Raw genomic sequence first — 21,626 nt, forward strand, 5'->3', positions numbered from 1 at the left:
GGGTCTAACTAGGACCCTATAACATGTACTCAAAATGTATGTATTTTCCCTTATTTATTCTAGATCAGAAAAGAGTAAGTAAATGCACACAACCAGAAACTTGCCAAGAATACACAATTTTGTGGTCCAACATTGGGAAGTGGCTTAAGTTATTTTGTACAAAAAATAATCCTAATAATATAGGAAATGTGGCTGAATCCATTTTTTGGGGGGGGGCAATAAAATGTTGTAAATGTGGTGGTAAGTTGTCAGTTCTGCTAGATACTTGATTTCATTTTTTTCAACAAAATGATTCTCTCAGTAGATAATGAAGACATAGTATTTCTTCCACCTCCTGTTCCTAAGTCATAAGTAGAAAAAAAAAGTTTGGGTGTGTACTTTGTCACTGTTAAAGCACTGTAACTTAATTCTACATATCTTATGGTAGGGGCAACACAAGTTATAAGAATTCGCTTTTTTTCTCCAAAAGATATCCATTAGCCCCAGATAGGCAATTGAGTGGTGTCATAGAAAAGAAAAAAGTTGTAGAAGGCAGTCATGTGACAGAGCTGGTATTTGGGAAGTTGTCTGTAGCATTTAGGATGGGATTGGCTTGATCTGGTTGCCCTGGCATAGAGAACAGAGATTCATGTAGGAATCCAAGCAGGTGGTGGTGGGTTGTTATAGAGTAGTGGAATAGAGAGACACAATATATCCTGAAGGTGTACTTACACTCAGTGATGAGTCAGACTAGCAGAGGCAAGCTGGAGCAGCTTCTCGCTACTCACAGGTGCCAAGTGTGAGCATCTCCTTCCAGATAGGCATTCACTGATGAAATTGCTGCTGGGCTTAGTCGCAGAGAGAGTATTTAATCATAGAAACAAACGAACAAAAATGCTGCCTCTGAACCCTCTTATCCCCAGGCCCAGTTAAATGTTTACTGGTACATCAATGTCAGCAAAAAGAAAAAAATATAAATATAAGTCATTTTGGACATGGTTTGGTTTATGTGGAGTTCTCCTTCTGTGCCCTCATGCTCAGCTCTTCAAATTCTTTTCCTTGGGCTCCACTCAAACCTTTCTCTTTTCAACATCCACTGCTGCTGTTTGCAGACTAATTGTCTCTTTCTTATATCACTCAAAACAGTCCGGCTCCTCTGTTGAGAGTATTGATGTTGAAGTGCATCTTTCAAACATCAAATCAAGGATGCTTTCTAAAATAGATACTGGGTATTGTCATGTTCATTATCTTTTATATGGAGTGTATACAGAACAGGCCCACATGCCTCAGTATGATTTCCCAAGGTCTTTATTCTCCATTCCACCATTTGATACTCCTGCCTTGGTCTTAACACCTGGCAACTTTTCAACACTTCTTATCTGTGTACAGTGTTGTCAAGATAAGCACAAATTTAATTTGTCACCCTTTAAGCTTTTTTTTTAAAGAACATCTTGCACTCATTTGCTGAGAATTTATACAATATGTCTTGACCATGTCTAATTTTTACTTTCCCTTGGCGAAGACTGGGTCTTAATGTCTTCACTGTGGGAAATGTTACCCTATTTTGTGACAGTTCTGTTAACTTGCTCCTGGAAGGAAGGCTCAACAAGAGTCTAGTTCCAGTTGGTCTGTGATCATGTCTATGGGGAATTGTCTTAATTACATTAATTGATGGGAGAAGACTCAGCCCACTGTGGCCACCACTGTTCTCTGAATTTGGGTTCTGTCTGTGGAGTTATACAGAATAGGTGAGCACAAGTAGGTAGGTATGCAGGAATTTACTTATCTCTGCTTTTGACTGTGGTTACTTCAAGTACCTGCCCTGACTCCTTTGCAATAATGAATGGTTACCTGGGATTGTAAGTTGAATAAAATGCCCATCCCTCACTTTTTTGTTTTGAAAAATTGTTTTTCTGTGTATGTAGTATTGGCTGTCCTGGAACTAGCCCTGTAGACCAGGCTGGCCTCTTTTTTTTTTTTCCTTGAGACAGGATTTCTCTGTATAACAACTCTAGCTGTCCCAGAATTTGCTTTGTAGACCAGGCTGGACTCAAACTCACAAAGGTCCACCTGCCTCTGCCTCCAAGTGCTGGGATTAAAGGCATGTGCCACCACTGAGCCTGGCAGTTTGCCTTTCTTTTGCTGTCATAAAACACTAAAAACAAGTAGGAAAGGAAAAGGTTATTTCATCATATCATTCAGGTCACACTCCATCACTGAGGGAAGTTGGGACAGGAACTAGAGGCAGGCCCTGGAGTAGAGACCATGAAGAAACATTGATAACTGGCTTGCTTTCCATAACTTGCTCAATTGGCTTTCTTATACATCCCAAGTCCATTTGCCCAGAGGTGTCACCACCTACAGTGGGCTGGGCCCCCTCCCACATCAATCAGTAAAAAAGAAAATGTCCCACAGACACACCAATAGGCCAATCTGATAAAGACAATTCCTTAATTTAGGTTCCTTCTCCCCAGGTGACTCTAGTTTGTGCCAAATTGCCAGAAACCAGCCAGAACCACTGACCCAGATTTCATACACTACATTTTTCCACACTCTTTCCCCTTCCCCAACTTCTCCCAGTTCCTCCCTTATCCAGCCAACTTAATTCAAAACACAAACACATCACTATTAAAAACATAACATGTTCTTTCTTATTCTTCTCATGTTAATCCACAACATAAAGCATACCATAGTTTAAAAAGTCCCACAATCTGGGCCCAGCAGTGGTGGCTCACACCTTTAATCCCAGCACTGGGGAGGCAGAGGCAGGTGGCTCTCTGTGAGTTCCAGGACTACAGAGTAAGTTCCAGGGCAGCCAGGGCTGTTAACAGAAAATCCCTATCTCAAAAAATGAAGACAACAACAACAACATAAAGTAGCCCCACAAGATTTAAAAATTCAAACACTTTAAAAATTTAAATCTCTTTAAAATTTCGGAAGTTTCTAACTGTGGGTTCCTGTAAAATAAAAATTAAAAAGCAAGTTAAATAATCTTTTACTCCAAAAGGGAAGGATGTAGAGAGCATGAGAACAATCACACTTAACCAAGGAGTAGAAGCATAACTCCAAATCTTGTGGCAGGGTAGGGTTCCCTTACGTGAGTCCAGGAAGCCATTGGTGAAGCTGCTGCTTTAACTGTAATGGAACACTTGGCATATTGGCCACAACAGGACTCTGGGACAAACACCAAGGACAGGTGTGGAGTGGAGCCTGGGAGTCAAGCTGTGTGTTGCAGATGGCAGAAAAATACTAGTTCCATGTGTTGTAGAATAGTCTGCAATTGGAGCTTGTCTGCTTTTTCTCACATGACTAGAACTTTGAGGATCAGGACCAAGAGGTAAGTTCATTTTACTACATCAGGGTTCATATCAACATTCTTGTCATAGATTTCATACTCATCTTTACCATTCATCTGATTGAGGTTATTCGCTGTCGGGTTATCATCTTCTTATTTTAGTTCTGTACTGTTTGGGAAGAAGTCACTATGTATAGAACACACGTGTAGAGTGGATATGATAACTTGAAGGTAGGCTGTGAACAAAAATTATTTGGAGCTTTTGCTGGAAAGGTAATTTTTTTCAGTGCTAAGGATAAAAGTCAGGCTATCATGCTAAATTCCCAGCCCCACATAACAAATGCATGTATATAAATCATTAATATCCATATTAATTCCCAGATAAGTCTGTACTTTTATGCCAAATTCTAACATAGTATCACATGACCATTCTAGCCTGTTTCTTAGGCTTGTTGATAAATCTACTTCTTTATTAAGAAACTCGCCTATTACCATGTGACATCCATTTACTTTATTATTGAGGTCTAGTGTAAATGTATGGCTGTATCAGAATTATTGATTCATTCAATTGTGGGAAACATAAGACATTTCCTATGTCTTGTTTTTGTTTTGTTTTTCAAGACAGGGTTTCTCTGTGTAGCTTTGTAGACCAGGTTAGCCTCAAACTCACAGAGATCCACCTGCCTCTGCTTCCCCAGTGCTGGGATTATAGGCTTATGTCACCACCACCTGGGTTTCACCTTAGTTTTTTTTTTTTTTTTAGTTATTATTTATTTTTTTGAGAATTTCATACAGTATAATTTGATCATACCTTTCCCCCTCCCCTAATTTCTCCCAGATTATCCCTTACCTACCCAACTTAATGTTCTTTATCCCTCTAGCAAAACAAAACAAAAACAACTAAACCAAACACACACACACACACACACACACACACACACACACACACACGGAGACACGGAGTTCTACTCTGGATTGTAGTTGATATCCTTAGTGTCACTTCATTGAAGAAAACTGATTTTCCCCTCTCCTATAATTACGAATAGCTTCTTGGCTAAGGGTGACTATTTTCTTGAAGTTGTCCACCACCTCTGGCTCTTAAAATATATTTACTTTTCATTCTACATAGACCCCCCCAAACCCTGAGTGGAAAGGAATGATAAAGGCATCCAACTGAGGACCGAATGTCCAATATCTCTCACTCTCTGTGCATTGTTCATTTGAGGGTCTCTATGTCAATTACCATGTATTGCACAAAGAAGTGTTTCTGATGAAGATTCAGCAATGCACTGATCTATGAGTATAGCAATACATCATTAATAGTGTTTTTATTGTTGTGTTCATTTAGCAGGAAAGTTGTAGTAGGTATTTCCTTAGGGCCCTTGACCTTTCTAGTCTCAGATTCTTGACTTCATTAACATTGTTAGGTGTGAGTCCTACTTCATGAGGAGCTTGAAATCCAATAAAAATTTATTGGTTACCCCAACAACATTATTGCATCAATGAGCACATCTTTGCAGGCAGGTTGCTATTATAGCCTACAGGATTCATAGCTGAATGAACTGATAAATACCTTTCTCCTCTAATATCATCAATTACATCTTTTAGCACTATGAATGCTAGCCAGCAGGGGTGGTGGTGAATCTTCCAATTGAATGTGAGCTTGATTTATTCATGTCCTATTACATTAAGAACACTCTGTCTTCAGCAATAGGGTCTTATCCTCAGCTTGTAGAGGTTAGCTGATGGCACTGCCATTTTGCCTTAATCTTATTTATTTTGTTCAGCAAATTATACTCTGACCCCATTCAATGAAATTTTCCTGAGTTAAGTAAGACAAGAAGTTGGATATAAGGAAACCAAGAAAGGTTGTATATTGATGACTATGTCTCCTGGTTAGAAAAGAAATTAGATGTTGGCCAGGCAGTGATGGAGAATGCCTTTAATCACAGTACTCAGGAGGCAGAGGCTGGCAGATCTCTATGTTTGAGGCCAGCCTGGTCTACAGAGTGAGTTTCAGGACAGCCAGTACTTCACAGAGAAACCCTGTCTTGAAAAACAAAATTAACAAATAAGCAAATAAATAAGTTAGATGTGTGAGGGAATTAAAGGAAATTCTAGCTGGATGTAGACAGATCTATCTACTGACAGAATGCCTCATTCTGGCTAAATATCCTTGAATCTGGAACCAGGTTCTTTATTGACATATTAAAAATGAAGGCACCAGGAAACTTTCCAAATTGACTTGCATGAACCATTAAATGAAGAGTCTGCATTTCCAAAAGACCCTAACTCTTAAAATAATATTTACATTGTTGTTTGGACATCCCTACCCCATTTCAAGAGGGTTATGGGAAGCATTACCCTAAAAGGGTAACAATCCACCATGATTTGGGAGGGGAGGAAAGGGTCTTCTTACCCCAGTAAATGTGCTGTCCACCAGAAATATTCATACATTTATTCTTAAAATTCCATAATGCACTTGAGGTCAGTCTATTTTAATCTTTGTATGGTGTGTACTATTCTCTTTGGCCTGTTTTGTTAAATAAGCTCCTGTTGAAACTGCCTATGTCTTCTCTGAATTCTTCCTTTTAAGAACCTGGGGAAATCTTCTAAGTATTTTGTAACATTACTACATTCTTTTGTGACAATCTGTATTTACTTATTTACCTGTTTTGTTTGCTGCATGAAGTGATTATAAGTAAAAACCACTACAAATAACTGTGTGAAGGATAAATTCATTTTTATTTAGCTAACTTTCCATGTGTTGGAATATTTGAAGGTACTCTCCTACATGCATTCTGGGTTCAATGCTCTTAGCAGAAATGGTGTTTGTAATTTGACTAACTCAATGGGAGTTAGTCAGTCATGAGAAAGCCACCTTTCTCCACTTTGCTTTCCTTTTGTGTGGTTTTCTGTCAGGAGTCATGATGTTACTGTGTCATTCTTTGCTTTGGACACATAAATGCATTTCTTGCTCCAGTGTATTTCACCTGAGAATAAATAGATTAAACTTTAAAAAGAAGTGTATATTCTTGTTGGTTTTTAAAAAAAATTGTACTTGTATCTGGCCAAAACAACTCCCACCCCCCTCAAAAAAACAACCCAGACTTGAACCACTCTCCTCCTCCTCCTCCTTTTTTTTAAAGTCCTAGTCCCAGAAGGCCTCTGTGGGATTTGAGATAGTAGAAAGAGCCATAGAGACACATGCAGGTTTTGGGATGGGCATAGGTTTAGTCAAAGAGTTGTTATGTCTATCACATCTAACTGAATCCAACTAAAAGCAACTGCCCCCATCATTTAATTGGACATTTCTTTTACCATATGTGTATCCCAGCTCATTACTCTTAATCTGCCTTCCATTCATTCATAGGCATGGGTACAAATTTGCCATCTTGTAACAAGGATGACTTTCCTATGGTTTCTTCCTCATTTCCATCTGAGGTGTCATCAAAATGACCTATATTGTTTGTATTTCCATCAACATTCTGCTAGTGGCCACTCAGGTTGTCCGCATGCAGTCTTCCCCGAGTTCTCTCTTTTGCATCACACTGCTCTAATTGTTTTTATGAAATCTAGCTTTTACACTAATCCTTGAAACTCTTCTGGTATCTATCCATCACTTCACTCCAAATCCACTTCCATATTCCTGGCATCTGTAGTGGCCATAGACCCACTTCTCATCATTTCGTAGTCTGTTCCATGTTGCCACAAAAGAGTACAAAGACTAAGTGACTTATAGAGAACACAGGATACCCAAGATCAAGGCCCTAGATCTGGTGAGTGTTTTTCCCCTTTATCATTCCATGATAAAAAGGTAGATAACTAAGAAGTATTTATTGTGAGAGACCAAACTTGAAACTTAGAACCCTTTGTATCTTAATCTGTTCCTGAAGGTGTAGCCTTCATGATCTACACAACTCCCTGCTGACCTCATCTTTCTACCTTGCTGTATTGGGGATTAAGTTCTAACACATTAACCTTGAGGAATCTATTCAAATCACAGCAGCAGGCTTCGATTCTGGACAATCACCGAATTTGTAAACTGCTTATAAATTAAGTAATGGACTACATGTAGTCTTTCATGCCAGGTAGTAGAGCTCAATAATGTATACAGCCTAAGACTTTGCTTCTTCTTTGAATGCTTGAACAGTTCATAAGTATAAATAGAAATGAGTATGCTCCCAACTAAGGCAGTCATAGTGATTAAGTACAGTTGCCATTTGTAACTTATCATTCATCTGGCTTGTCTATGATTTCCTTATGTGACAAGCGCCCCCTAGTGAATAAGGAGCTTAAATTGGCCTCTACTGGGGCACCAATGAGATATTTGGATAAAGCTGCTTTAATAATTTCATATGATATTAAATAAGCAAATATGGAGAGGTTTGTGAGGTGAGGAATCTTTTCTCCTTAAAAACACTCCAAGACAGAGAGCTAGCAATCAATATCACAAGCAAAGGTAAAACCAACTCACAGGTTACAGTTGACTAGGATCATAACTAGGAATTTGAGACTTGAGAAATTTTTCAGAGAAACTTCAGTTTGGCAGGTAGGTTTGCCAAGTTAATAAGCCATATCACATTGCTATGGTGACCTGAGTTATACAACAAATCAGTTACTTTTAATTACCATTTTCTCCCTGAAGCTCTGAGAGTGGTGTTATATTTTGTCACCATAAATATTTATGAGTTGCTATTTAAGAGCACTGAGTTTGGGCTCAAGTAGTACTCATGTCAGCAATGTCAGACATTTGACTTGGTGGCTTTTAGAATGAGCATTTTAAGTTGGCAGGCAGAGAAAAGCTGGGGCAAAAGGAGGTAGCACGTCTGAATAAAGTGCTGATGAAATCGTTACTGGACCATTCACAACATTTTTGCTCTATGTTGGAAACTATCAAATTTATACAGTGTAAATTTTCTTTGTTACTTGCCATAGGTGTGGCCTCTTCTATTGCCTCCCATCTTATCTGAACTATTTTTTTTTTTTTTCCAGAATGAAAAAAATTACTTGGCCCTCTTCTCAATTGTCCCTTGTGTCCTCGGCATCATCCTTTCAGATTGATCAAGCAGACTTTTTAACCTATTCTTACGGTTACCTCCTCTCTGAACTTCCAGTTGCTTAATTCAGCACAATTACATTGCTTTGATGTATCAGTACATGCATGGGATGACCACGGACTACTGCCACAGGCGCTGCATGAGACAAATGGCATTCCTTTAGAGTGAAACCACCTGCATTTCCTTGTCTGGGTGACAAGCACGGGCCGAAGGTGAAGACAGCAAAAGTACAAATGAAATGGAGGTGAATGAAAGGCAGCGACCAGAAACGCCTCGCCTACTCATGTTTGTCCACAAACTCCCCTTCCTTGCGGCCCAGTTTCCCACGATGCATCCGGCGGAGCAGAGGTAACCGTGGGCAGGCTTGCAGGGAAGGAAGACACAAGCGCGGGGAGGTGGACTGGGTACGAGGTGTCTCCCTCCGGCGCTCTGGTTGCCTGGGTGGCGGCCGGGGGGCAAGCCTTAGCGCGCCTGCGCAGACCGGCCACCACTCGCGAATGCAGCATCCCCGCGCCCCGGGCGAGAGGAGGCGCCGCCCCGCCCCGCGCGGCCACGTGATGCGGGCGAGGGGATTGGAGCTGCCGCAGCGCGCGGCGACAGAGAGGAGCAGCGCTGGGCGCTTGCGGCGGGTCCTCCTCCTCCTCCGCCCTCCGGCTTCTTGTCGCTGCTGCTCGCCGCTGCTCGCCGCCTGCATCCCCAGCCGCGGCGCCCGGAGGAGGAGGAGACGCCGCTGCCTGCAGGGTCCCTGCCGCAGTCTCCCACAGTCTCTCGGGGCCTCTCTTTCTCGCCGCGGCTCGCACCTCTCCGCGCCACGATGGGGCTGCTGGACTCAGAGCCCGGCAGCGTCCTGAACGCGGTGTCCACTGCACTCAACGACACTGTGGAGTTCTACCGCTGGACCTGGTCCATCGCAGGTACAGGCAAGGGGCCTCACCCATCCTTGATGGGTTCTCTGCGGGCTGCGCACGGCGCACACTAGTCCCCAGCCTCAGTGCCAGGGAAGGCCCTGCGCCCCCTACCCGGCGCCCTAAGGCTGTTGGGGTACCCGGTCCCCACTGATGCGGCGGCGCGGGCGCCGCGGTTGTGCACTGGTTAATCTGATGCGAACGTTAAGGCATCCTCCTCCCTCCCCCCACACTTCCATCTCATCAGCTTCGCGGATGCTGGAGCTATCTTACCAGATGCTGCCAGTGCAGCCAAGAACCACTGCGCCCTGACTGCCCGCATTTCCCGAGCTCGCCTCAGACTTCTTTTATGTACTGACACTCCTTGTAGAAAGAGGCCTGAAGACGGAGGAGGGCTCTGATTGTACATTTCTCTGCTGCTTCAGCTTCCTTGAAGGCTTTGACAAAACGCTCCTATCTTCTTCCAATAAGCTAACCTCTCTGTAGTTTAATTTCGACTGAAAAAAAAGTAAAATAACCTTATTTAGCTCCCCGAGGAACGTTAGTTTTTGTGGTTCCCCAGTAGCAATCTATTAGGCTACAGCCTGTGGTGGCTTTGCGCAGTGCAGTGCCATCGGGGGAGGGGGAGAAAGGCAGTCTTTGGGAAGGGGGTCTCCGCATCAGCAGCACCTAGAGGTTGGCCCAGAAGCCTTCATAAGTACAGCATACTAAAATTAGTGAACCTACCCCTTAGCTTGTGGGACAGGACTGTCAGTTTGGGTAACTTACATAGTTTTCCTAGGAGAAGTGTTTGTAACATAAATGTTCACGTTTTTTGTTTTGTTTTTCCATTTCTTCATTTACTGTGTTGCTTTAAAATGCTCAAAATCTTAAACGTCAAGTTTAAAGGATTCTAGGAATGGTTTTATGTTATAAATTTTTGTTGTCTGTTTGAAGTGAGACTTTGTTCCTAGCAGAGGAGGATGTGAGGATGTTAGCAATACAGGTTATGACAGTTGTCTTCTTTAGAAATGGAAAGTTCCTTTTGAAGCTTTTGTGTTTTTTGCTAGGGCAAATGAAACAGTGTGTTATATATACCATGAATACAGTATGACATTTGAGGTATGTGCTGTGGACAAAATGTTTGTTGAATTGTTTCTGTATGAGACAAACTTTTCTTTTCTTTTCTTTTTTTTTTTTTTTTTTGCCGAGGAGGCTTCATTGACTTGTTTAGAAAAGCGCGATATTTCTCAGGAGATCACAAATTTGGGCTAGGAGAGGCAGTAGTTCCCAGCTGGAGGTGGCTTAAAGGCAGTTGCAATGGGACGCTTATTTGCGGAGTTTTTCTTTAAACACTGATCCCTGCAATACCTGGGGAGCAAGCAGCCTTCCCTTCATCTCTGTGATACTGCTCTGCATTGCATCAGAGCATCCCCTTACACAACTGTGCAGAGCTGAACATCAGACATGCTTGCTGGCAGGTGACAATGTGGTTGAGGTCCTCCAGGTGCCTTATACCCAGAGCCACACCTAGGAAGTTTTCAGTCTTGTCTCTTACCCTCTTCCCATCCTGGCACATTCTCATCTCCCAAGCCCCAGAAAGAAAAGTTGAGAGAGAGCAAAGCTAGAATGAGTCTGTGAAAAAGATCGTGAATGGAGTTGGAAGTTTTCTATGTCCACTCAAGTGAAGCTTGCTCCTACATTTTGAGGGACCTATAAAGTAACACACTTCCATGGGCCAGGCTTGAGAAATGAGTAGACACAGGGACACTCAAGTGACCTCCTGCTAGCAGGTCAGTGGGAAGGTATTCATCCATGCTCTTCACTATCCACTTAGGAAACCCAAGAAGGCTTCCTTCTGTAATGAGCTGCCTGGTGCAGGGATGCGTCTACCCAGAAGCTCAATGGCTAGAGTCTGTTTGGCATTGCTGCCGCATAAGGAGGACCATTGTCCATACCTTTTTGTTTGTTTGTTTGATTTTGCTTTCACACCTGGAGCTCCTGAGCTTCCCTTACACTTCTGTGTGCTTCATGAACTTCTGGGAACCAGGGTCACACTGCCCCCTTCCAAGAACATTCATCTCTTCCATGAGTATTGCAAATCTGGCTAAGGGGGCTACAGGGTAGAAGGGGAGGCTTAGCCGGTGGTGTTGGAGAAAAGTGGATGAGTCAGGTGTTTGGAAAGAGGGAAATAAAAATGGGTGGGAGACAGGGACGCTCTTGAGAAATGGTGCAGAGTGTGATGAAAGGGTCACATTATTCAGGAAGAGCAAGCTGAGCTAGGCACCTTGCCCTGAGTGCCTCACTGCGGGCATATGCTACTTTCTTTCCCTTTTGCTAGCTCCTTGTGTTTGTCCCTTCTTGAAGCTCTTACATGAGCACAAGGAAAGTGGTTCTGTTTCTCAGTGTAATAAGGTTGCCGGACATTTTTGCTTACAGCAAATAGCTTCTGGGAACATATAACTTCGAACTCTTCTATCAAATGATACTATTTAATAAAACCCTGCCAAAGGGAGGTCTACAAACTATGCTTTTTCAACAGCATGTATCTAGCAAGCGAGTTTCTGTGCTCGCAGGAACGATGGTACTTTTCTTGTATCATTAACAGGTTATATTTTGAAATTTAAGATTTAAAAATGTACTTTTAGAAAAAAAAAACAGATTTGAATTTCCAAAACTAAGCATTTCGATGCATGCAACAAGGCAACTACTGTTGTCTGTCCTGGCACAAAGCATGGGCTGATGTGAAACTTCATTCCAGTCGTCCGTTTTGGAGTTACAGGTCTGACGTCCTTGCATTTTTTTTTTTTTTCTTCTCTGATTTGACTTTGTATGTGTGAAAATGATTAGACTCACAAAGCTTAACTAATTAACTCATAAAGAAAAATTTAAACGGACACATCTAAATGGTCTCCCTTTCTGTTAAGTGCTACATTGCCTGCCCACTTTATCTCTTCCTGCCATTTTCCTTCTGGCTTCTCAGTTACTTCATACCTGGGTACTTGTTTATGTCTCGTTGAAGTTAGAACATAAACAGCTGGCTTCTTGAATTCACTTTAGAAGAGGGAGAAAGGAGTGGCAGAGGAGGGAGGGTGTTTCCCATAAGATAATGAGAGACTTCAGAAGCCAGGCTGTATTGTGTAAGTAAATACACTTAGGTGGTGTATAGTTCTTTATTCCTCATGTACTTGCCATGCAGAATACAGGTAGGTCAGGGATAGAGGCCATTAGGTCCCAAATTTATGAAGTCTAGGGGGAATCACTGCCATTCTGTCCTTTTGAAATACCACTTTGAGGGCCCTGGGACAATCAGAAGAGTCCTTCCCTCCTTTATCTCAGTGTCCCCACCCTGTGTGTCAGTGGTAGAGTGGCGAAAGCAGCAGACTAACTGGCTCTGTTTTCTGAGCATTTTATCAATTTCCCACAGGTTCCAGTGGTGAGCAAACTGATGGGAACAGCCAGAAAACATCTGAGTAGGTAGACTAGGGCAAAGGTGCCAGAGGCAAAGGGCCCAGGGGCTGAACTGGGGACTGAACCAGGGAAACCAGGACTGCAGAAGGACCAGTGAGTCATTTAAACCTGCCGTGGGAGGGGATGCTTAATTCAGCTGTAATAAACTGGAGCCAGAGGAGGTTTAGCCTATGGCTTGCCATGTTGCGCAGGAGGAATGCAGGTTTTAAATGTTGTACAGCACGTTGACATTCATTTTATTTGACACAGTTAATGTGTAGTTTTCATCTGTGTTACTTTCTAAAGTAGGTTTTGTGTTTGGATTAGTCTGGGAAATATGTATATGTGTATAGGTACACATAATACACATATATTTGAGCAGACATTTTAAGTTCTGGGCATCTGACACAAAACAAATTCTCTATCTCTGCAAGGGTGTTTGGCTTGAGGAAGGGTCTTGATGTGTGAACCAGGCCAGCTCTGAACTCACAGTGTGGCCAAGGCTAGCCTCAAGATCTTTATGCCTTCACCTGCCAAGTACAGGCTTACATACTAGCATGAAAACAAATGTGTGGAATATGGCCACCTGCTTCTAGACTCTTCCCTGATCAGTGTTCTTGAAGTCTTGTCTCATAGCTTCCCTGAAGCTCCTGTGAGGCCCAGACAGCTTTAGTGAGTTTGGTAGATTGATGTTTTTCCTTTACCACAGTCTGACTTTGGACTTAGCTGGTCCTCCTGTACCCTCTCCATCCACAGCAAATAGCAAAACACCCCTCATGGACAGGTCCCAGAGAGACAAACAGTGCAGTCTTGAGACTGGTTTCCGGGCAGTTTTATGTGGTTAGAGACTTTCAATTAGGGTGACAGGGTGACAGGTCTTGGACAATGGTTTTGTGGTGTTGTAAGGTACAAAGTATTTGGTTATCACTTTGAAAATTCAGTGTTTTATTTTCCTTAAGTCATGTAATATTGTCCTCTGTGAAATATTTAGCATGAGTATGGCTTTTCATCTGAGCCATTACTCTGAGTTAAGTATATGTTTCCATGCAGACAAGAGTTATTTAATGAATTGTGTCATTCCTCACTTTCAGGGTCTCTTTTTCCAGATAGTACAACATTCCATCTATAAGCCAAGATCTTACTGTATCACTGTATCAGAGTCTGTTACTTTAAAATCATATGGATTCTGACACTTAGAAATGGAAAGGAGGGGAAAATCATAGCTTCCACAATCAGCTTCTGGGTTAGCTTTCTGTTCTCAGGCAGTTTCCCTCTACCCACAGGCCTGCAGCTCCAGCCAGCTTGGTTTAAGTCCCTGTCCTCCAGTAAAAGGAAAGCCTGTTCACCCTTCCTTCTCCATACAGCATTCCCTTGCTCACATTCCTCTACTCACCTCTTCAGACACCATATAGCTCTGCTTCCTAAACTATTGTCTACATGATATGTTGGAGCAACCGTGGGTCCTCTGACATGAAACCTTGTCTTTAGCAATCCTTGTCTGTTATCTTGACTCTAGTCCTACATTATATAAACCATCCCTAAGATCTACCACCTTGTTTTATGGTTTCCCACTCCACATGGCCTGGAAAATCTCTCTCTTGCTCTTACACAAGTGTCAAGAGACAGCCCCTTAATCTAGCTTTGTTTTTCATTTTCGAAAGAGAGTCTCACTGCTCGTTAGCCCTTGACATTGTTTGTGATCCCCTATCTCAGCTTCCTGAGTGCTGGCACTCCAGTCTAGTGCTGACACATCTAAGTGGGAGGTCCTTCTGTGTGCTGTGAATATATGTTTCTTTTATTGGTTGATGAATAAAACTGTTTTGGCCAATGGACAGACAGGACATAGCCAGGCAGGAGGTATAGGTAGGGCTGGCTATCAGACTAGGAGAAGGCTGGGAAGAGGAATGCAGAGAGGAGCTGGTAGGGAGACACCATGTAGCCGTTGAGGAAGCAAGAGATCTGGGCATTCTTGGTAAGCCAAGACTACATGGAGGTATATAGATTAATAGAAATGGGTTAATAATTAAGAGAGAGCTAGCCAATAAGAAGCCCGAGCCATAGGCCAAACAGTTTATAATTAATATAAGCCTCTGTGTGTTCATTTGGAACTAAAAGGTTGTAAGGCCAGGTGGGACAGAAATTCAGTCCACATCTGCCAATCTCACATAATTTTGATTAGTGAAATGTTGTGGTAATACAGTTTTAGATGACACTAGATTGCAGAATGGTACCCACCACCCACGTGTGTGTGTGTGTGTGTGTGTGTGTGTGTGTATGTGGTGGTGGTGGCTGGAATGGAACTTCAGACCTCTCACATACTAAGTAAGCATTCTACCATTAGTTTTATTTCCAGCTCTACAGAAAAGTTTTTTTTTTTAAATAATTATCATTATCAATCATAATTTCTGTTGATGTCCACCAAATCTAATGAATCAACTATCAAATCATTTAGTAGCACATAACGAAGATATATAGTTAGATAGTCACTCATTTCTTCTCATCATACATGCAGAAACATTGTAATGTGGGAGTTGAGGATAACACAGTGAGTGGAGAGTCTTAGGGGCTGGGCTATTGCGAGGCTATTGCTACTGAGTGTAAAAGTTTAGACAAGTCCCTTCCTCGCCAACCCTCAACACTTTCCATGTGTAATTTCCAAGGATTAAAATAGGTAATAATCTTATAGGATCTTCCTGGGCCCATAGTTCTATTAGATTAGGCTGGCCTCCACCTCACAGAGATTCGCTTGGGACTAAAGGCATGCACCACCATGCCCAGCTGGATCCATAGTTCTGTATAGATGCTACTTTTCTGTTCTTTGAATAGAGAGAGCAGTGTCAAAAATGTGTGTCAATTATTAATCTGGAAATCTTTTGATTTAAATGTTTTTCAAAACCTTTTTTTTTTAGTACCTCCCCATTGGTGAAAAGAGTAGATATGTAATTAGTCGTTTTTGCTTTGTTTTGTCTGTTCTGTAAGAGCCAAGTAAAGGAACAGGGAAAGATAGAGACACTGGGTAACTACCTGGGACAGCACTGGGTGTGGCATCACATCATCAAAGCCATTTAATTACCTCAGTATCCCTTGAATAATCATGAACGAACTGATTTGCTAAAAGCAGGAGCAGGAACAAAAATACATAGTGATCTCAATTATGTAGTACTTTTATCATGGGATATGCAGCTTCTAATGATGGCTTCTTAGGTATTCTCGGCAAGTATCATTATTTCTTTGTGTCTCTTTTCTTAAGGATTTAATTTATTTTTACTTATGAGCATGTATGACTCTGTGCCTGTGTGTGAGTGAGTGAGTGTGTGTGTGTGTGGAAGCTAGAAGAGGAAATTAGAGCCCTTGGAATGGAGTTACAGGTAGTTGTGAGCTACCTACCCATGTAGGTCTAATTCAGTTCCTCTACAAGGAGCAGCAAATGCTCCTAGCCATTGCCATCTGTTCAGCCCCAGGTCTCTTCTTGCTACCTTTACCATATGGAAATTGAACTATAGAGTACATGGCATCTCTTGTCAGATCCTCTGTGTAATCTGCTTTTTATCAAATTTTCATCTTTCTTTAAAAAATACCCAATTTTGTGATTCTGAACTGAAACATTTGAAGGATTAAGCATTTCTGTTTTCATTTTTATTTATCAAATATAAACTCAGGCACACATACATGTGTTAATGCAATTTATATCTTGCTAACTCCTTGTTGATGGTTGCATTTCGCCATACTGAGTAGGAGCAACTGGAATGTGTCCACTGATGAGTGAGCCTATGAACGCAATGTGTAGCATGGAGACAGAAGAATATTTTACATGTGGGTGCCTCTAAGGAGCATTGAACTCCAACACAACAGGACAAATATGTGTCATCCCACTTACCTGAATTTTCTAAAATAATTAATAGGAATTAAAGCACTGTTTGCCGGGACTGGAAAGAGAAGAAACTGTCTGGGGATTGGTATTTAAGAGGTAGGAAGTTTCCGTTTTGCAATGTGAAACTAGTTGTGGCGATTGGCTGTACTACATTATGAGTACGCTTGCTGACACCAGCAGGCACCTAACACAATTACAATGGTAAATTCTCACATTCAAGAAAACTCATTGAGACATCTCTCTCTCTCTCTCTCTCTCTCTCTCTCTCTCTCTCTCACACACACACACACACACACACAGACACACACACAGACACACACACGCACAAGATGTTATGAAAGTGGATGTGGGATCTGTGGAAGTGAGAAGTAGGGATGAGAAAGGGAATGGGGGAATTGTCATTAAAGAATAGCATATGCACCTATAAAAGCATCAAAGTGAAACCCATTATTATGTATGATTAATATAGGCTAATAAAACATGGGCAAGAATTCCACATACTATAAAATTAATATAATGGTATTCCTAAACTTGACCTTTTTTCAGTATTGGATGGTGAAACAAATGGTTTTTAAAATTTTTCAGCTTAATGCAAAATGGCTTTTTATAAAGGGAGTACAAGGGTGTTGACCGACTTGAAGGAGTGCCTGCTGGCTAGCACACAGCAAACACAGAAGCAGAAGGGTTGGCTTTGCATTTTGTTTTAGCTTTACAGCCAGCCTGGAAGACTGGCCTGAAACATTTTATTTCCTTCCATATGCTTACTAGTCCCCAATGTTCCCGAAAACGAGACAATGTGACATTCCATACATAGCCTGATGCTCTTGTCATCATATTGTCCAAGATAGAAGTTTTCATGCCTCTTACCTGTGATGGAAAATTAATAACTAAAAGATATAAAGTAGGGCTTATGGCAAGAAGGGAAAACTAGAAGAACAGGAATTGTAGGCCAGCAGATAACTCCCTGACTGTAGAGTACAGGACCAGAGCCTACATGCTGTTCTCAGGAGATAAAGAAGGAAGCCAGAGCCCACCACCAGCATCCTCCCTGCCCCATTACCTCGAGAACAAAACTACTGAGCCTGCCCGTGTTAAAAAAAAATAAGGAAAGAAAGAGGAAAGACCCCTGCCCCCCTTGTAGGTGTGCTGATCAATCTTGCCTAAATGGATGACAGTTACTATTCACTTTGATGCATGATGACCTTGTAAAGAGGCTGTAAAATCTCTGTAACCTTGGAAACCTTGTGAGCCGAGACTAGTGGTCTCAAGCTTCCCTTTCCCTTTTCCCTTTAAAAAAACGTTACAATTGTAAGCAGGTATCTTACTCTTCCAATAGAGTGAGGTCCCAGCCGGTTTGGTTCTTAGCAATAAAAACCCTTTGCTTTTGCAGATGGGCGTCAGTTCCTTGGAGGTTGAGGGGTTTCTTAGTAGGCACAACATTACCTATGCATCATTTTAATTTATCGTTTTTGTTACTACCTTACCTATATAGCATTACTGAATTTGTATTCCCGTAAGATACTAAATCTGACCAAAATCGCAGATGACAACAACAACAAAACAACAAAAACAGCTAGAATGCTCAAAGTTACTATTAGATCTAGGAGCTGGAGATGCTCAGCAGTTAAAAAGCACCTACATGGAGCTCACAGCCATCTGTAATTCCAGTTCCAGGGTACCCAATGCCTGCTTCCAGTCTCTGTAGGTACCAGCCATACTTGCGGTATATAGACATATATGTAGGCAAAAATGAATATATATTTAAAAGATAAACTAAGAAGTGATATTTTCTTAGAAAAATCTATAAGCTGACACTACATATAGAAATGTATATTTAAGAAATAAGACATGTATTCTGAGATGAAGTTGCCTTCCATAAGATGGAGTAGTTAGAATTGTTAAAAATTATATTCAGAGTGATTGTGAACTTGTTTGCCCAATGGCGTGGGACAAGAACCACTAACTACGTTAGTGATAATTCAGGATGGATAGTATTTTGCTCAGTGGATATGTAGTTTCTAGAACGGTTAAGGCCAAAGCACCCCACCCCATGCACACACACCCTATACATGTAGACATGCATGCACACATAGATGCAAATGTGCCCCCTTATCAACTGGGCAGCAGCATTGTGATTTTCTCAAAGGGTTGAGACCCATAACCCCCAGACTGAGAGTTCATGAAACAGGGACAGAGGAAACTGCTTCCTTGTGCTCTTGATCTAGGATGTACATCATTATCTCATTTTTCAGATCTCCCTCTGATTATAGACGTTTTCCTAGCTGCACATTTCCCTTCCCTTTCTCTTGAACTGGTTTTAATGGGTGTACTAGCCTTTAAACTGAGTCAGACATCCCCACCAAACAGTGACTCCCATGCCGTCTGTGGAGTTTGAGAGGCTGCAGTAGTGCTTCACAGCATCCCTTTACTTTGGTTATTGTTTAACCATCTAGAGATTAAGAAAGTTTAGAACCACACCACTGGAGTCACAGTATGGGGGTAGAAGGAGGATCTTTTTCCTATGAGAGTTTCTCTGTTACAACACAGATTACCCACCTCTTCATTTACCATGAGTACTGAGTGAGATACACTGTAGCCAGTGCTTTGACTTTATTAACACATTCAATTCTTAACTCCTTCTCATAGGGTTTCATTGTTATACTCATCTCAGGGGGGAAACAGACTTCCCCTGGACTTCAAATACTTAACTCTCTCAAGTCTGAGGAGGAATTAGCGTGTATCTCACACCGATCTGCTCTCTCCTTAGCCTTTTATTTTGCTTTTTTCCTTTGTAGTTTCCAAAGCCATCCTCTTCTGCTTGCTGCAGGAAACTTCATGTCCTTCTCCCCTTTAACTTTTATTATGATTGCTGTTTAGACTCACAATCAAAATGCTTTCCTCTCTGCTTTTTAGCGTCTTTCTCTATCCCCCTCCCTCCCCCTGTGACTGTTACACAACTGAGTTAGTACATATAGCAGTCTGAACTACTCTGAGGCCACCTGCTCCCTCTTGCCATCAGATACTCAACCTACCCCTCTCTTGCTGGCAGAAGCTCTCCTTCCTCCCAGCCTCAGTCTGAGTCCTCCATCGTTCCTTGTGAAAGCTGCCTTCCCCTGACTTTTGATCCAAATGCTGCATTTCCTGTTCTCACTCCTGAGAGCTTGAGAGTAAAAACAGGAGTTCCTCCTATGGAAGGGAAGAGGTTCTGAGGTCCTTAGCGCCCCCCCCCCCCCCGCCATACAGAACCTGTCCTCACTTTCTTGAATGCCTCTCCTGTACCTGTCCTAATCTATCCAAGCATTTGAAGCCCCTTCTGCCTTACATTGCTAACTTTGTACATTGAACATCCTGTGTTAGGGAGAGACTAGAAGAGGCCTTAAGGGGACTCTTTGTTTACTCTCCATCATAGATAGGAGATTGTTGATTAGTAAGAGCTAGAGGAAGACACAGGCCTTCTTAACGAAAGGACTTGCAGTCAGACTGTGATTAATGAATGTAGCCTTTGTTTTGTGTAAAGAGAAATTGGCAGTCAGCATTGCCACTTAGAATATTAGTGGAAATGGATGTTTTTGCTTGTTTAAAAACAAAACAACAACAACAACAAAAAAAACAACCAAAAAAAGAACAAAACAAACAAACAAAACAAACCAGGAGCTCAGCCAGGAGTGGTAGCACACACCTTGAATCCGCGTGCTCAGCAGGCAGAGGCAGATTATGTTCTGGTACCATTGAGGACATAATTCTGACATCCTGAATAAACTCCCAAAGCTAGTCTGGTTAGTGGTCATTAGACATGTGTTTTTCTTTTGACGACGGCAGATTACGCAGATGTAGATGCTGTTAGAAGAAAAGAGAAGTGGCTGATTTTTCCAGGTAGACTCAAGGACCAAATCAAACATTTCTGGGGTGGTGTTTGGAGTGATGAGGATTCAGAATTAATGCTCTATGTTGCTACCCAGGTTTTGGAGTGTGTCATTTTGCCTCAGCATCTTGAATAGCTGGGACTATAGGTGTGTGTCACAACCTGGGGTCCAGTTCTTCTTGCTACAAGTCTTATTTTGCCCCAGTATTGTGCTCCACTGTTCTGTGAGCCTGCCCAGGGTATCAACCTTCCCTTCCCACAGCACTGACTCGCTCCATCTACTCTAAGAATCTGGATATTCCAAAAATGTCTAAGTTTACTACTATTTTTTTTTTCTGGGATGTGATAGTAGAATTTTAATAGAAAGAAAGTTCATTTTGGCTAGTAGAAATCCTGAGACACAGACACACACACACACACACACACACACACACACACACACACACACACGAAAGAAAGAAAGGAAGAAAGAAAGAGAAAAGAAAGGAGGAAAAGGAGACCTGTTAGAGGTTCCTAAGGAGTCATTGTAGTTACTTGTTTATATTTTTGGTTGTGAGCCTAGCCTTTAATGGCTGAGCCATCTCTCCAGTTCATAGTTACTTGTGTATAAGCAGAGGTTATGTGAGATACTGAAAACCAGTGGATCACCAGTATTTTATTCTTTACTAAATTTTGTTTTATGTTGTCATTTAAAAAGATTTTTAAAATAGCCATTCAGCATAATTTGAAAGTGAAGCTAGTGAGGACTGGGAGGATGGCTCAGCAGGTAAAGGGGCTTGCTGTGCAGGCCTGGCAACCCAAGTTCAATCCTCAGAGTGCAAATATAAAGGCAGAAGGGGAGAATTGACTTCAGAGGTTACCCTCTGACCTCCACACACATGGCATGATGTATGTGCATGCCAGCACTCACACAGGCATAATATATTCACAACGGCAAGTAAGTAACATTTAAAAATGTTCAGTCAGTGAGAACAAGTTAAGAGTAAACCATAAGATACTTTGTTTTCTCAGTATATAGGTTATCAATATCCTTGCCTTCTCAGTGTAAACTGTTCCTCACTTAATTAACATTGTTCGCTCTTCTTGAATTTGGTTTAATTCTAATGTGGGGGGGAGAGAAACTTAGTGGTTATTGTCAGTATTATCCACAGTGCTGATCCCGACTACACTGTGTCAGACACTACCCATGTGTATATATATGTATGTATGTATGTATGTATGTATG

At 41.8% G+C, this 21,626-nt stretch overlaps 1 protein-coding gene across 2 annotated transcripts in view; it reads left to right on the top strand.

The window, feature by feature from the left end:
* Positions 1–8,533: 8,533 nt before the first annotated feature.
* Positions 8,534–21,626, top strand: part of Elovl4 (ELOVL fatty acid elongase 4) — a 31,659-nt gene continuing 18,566 nt past the window's right edge. The window contains exon 1 of one of the 2 annotated variants that reach the window (XM_051207881.1): positions 8,534–8,682. In XM_051207881.1, coding sequence (XP_051063838.1) covers positions 8,583–8,682 — 100 coding nt within the window. In that variant the 5' untranslated portion in view covers positions 8,534–8,582. Of the gene's footprint in view, positions 8,683–8,899; positions 9,249–21,626 lie in introns of those variants that run through there. The other variant, XM_051207876.1, reaches the window with a different exon arrangement.

This window comes from Phodopus roborovskii, unplaced genomic scaffold (genome assembly GCF_943737965.1).
Source record: "Phodopus roborovskii unplaced genomic scaffold, PHOROB, whole genome shotgun sequence".
NCBI lineage: Eukaryota > Metazoa > Chordata > Mammalia > Rodentia > Cricetidae > Phodopus > Phodopus roborovskii.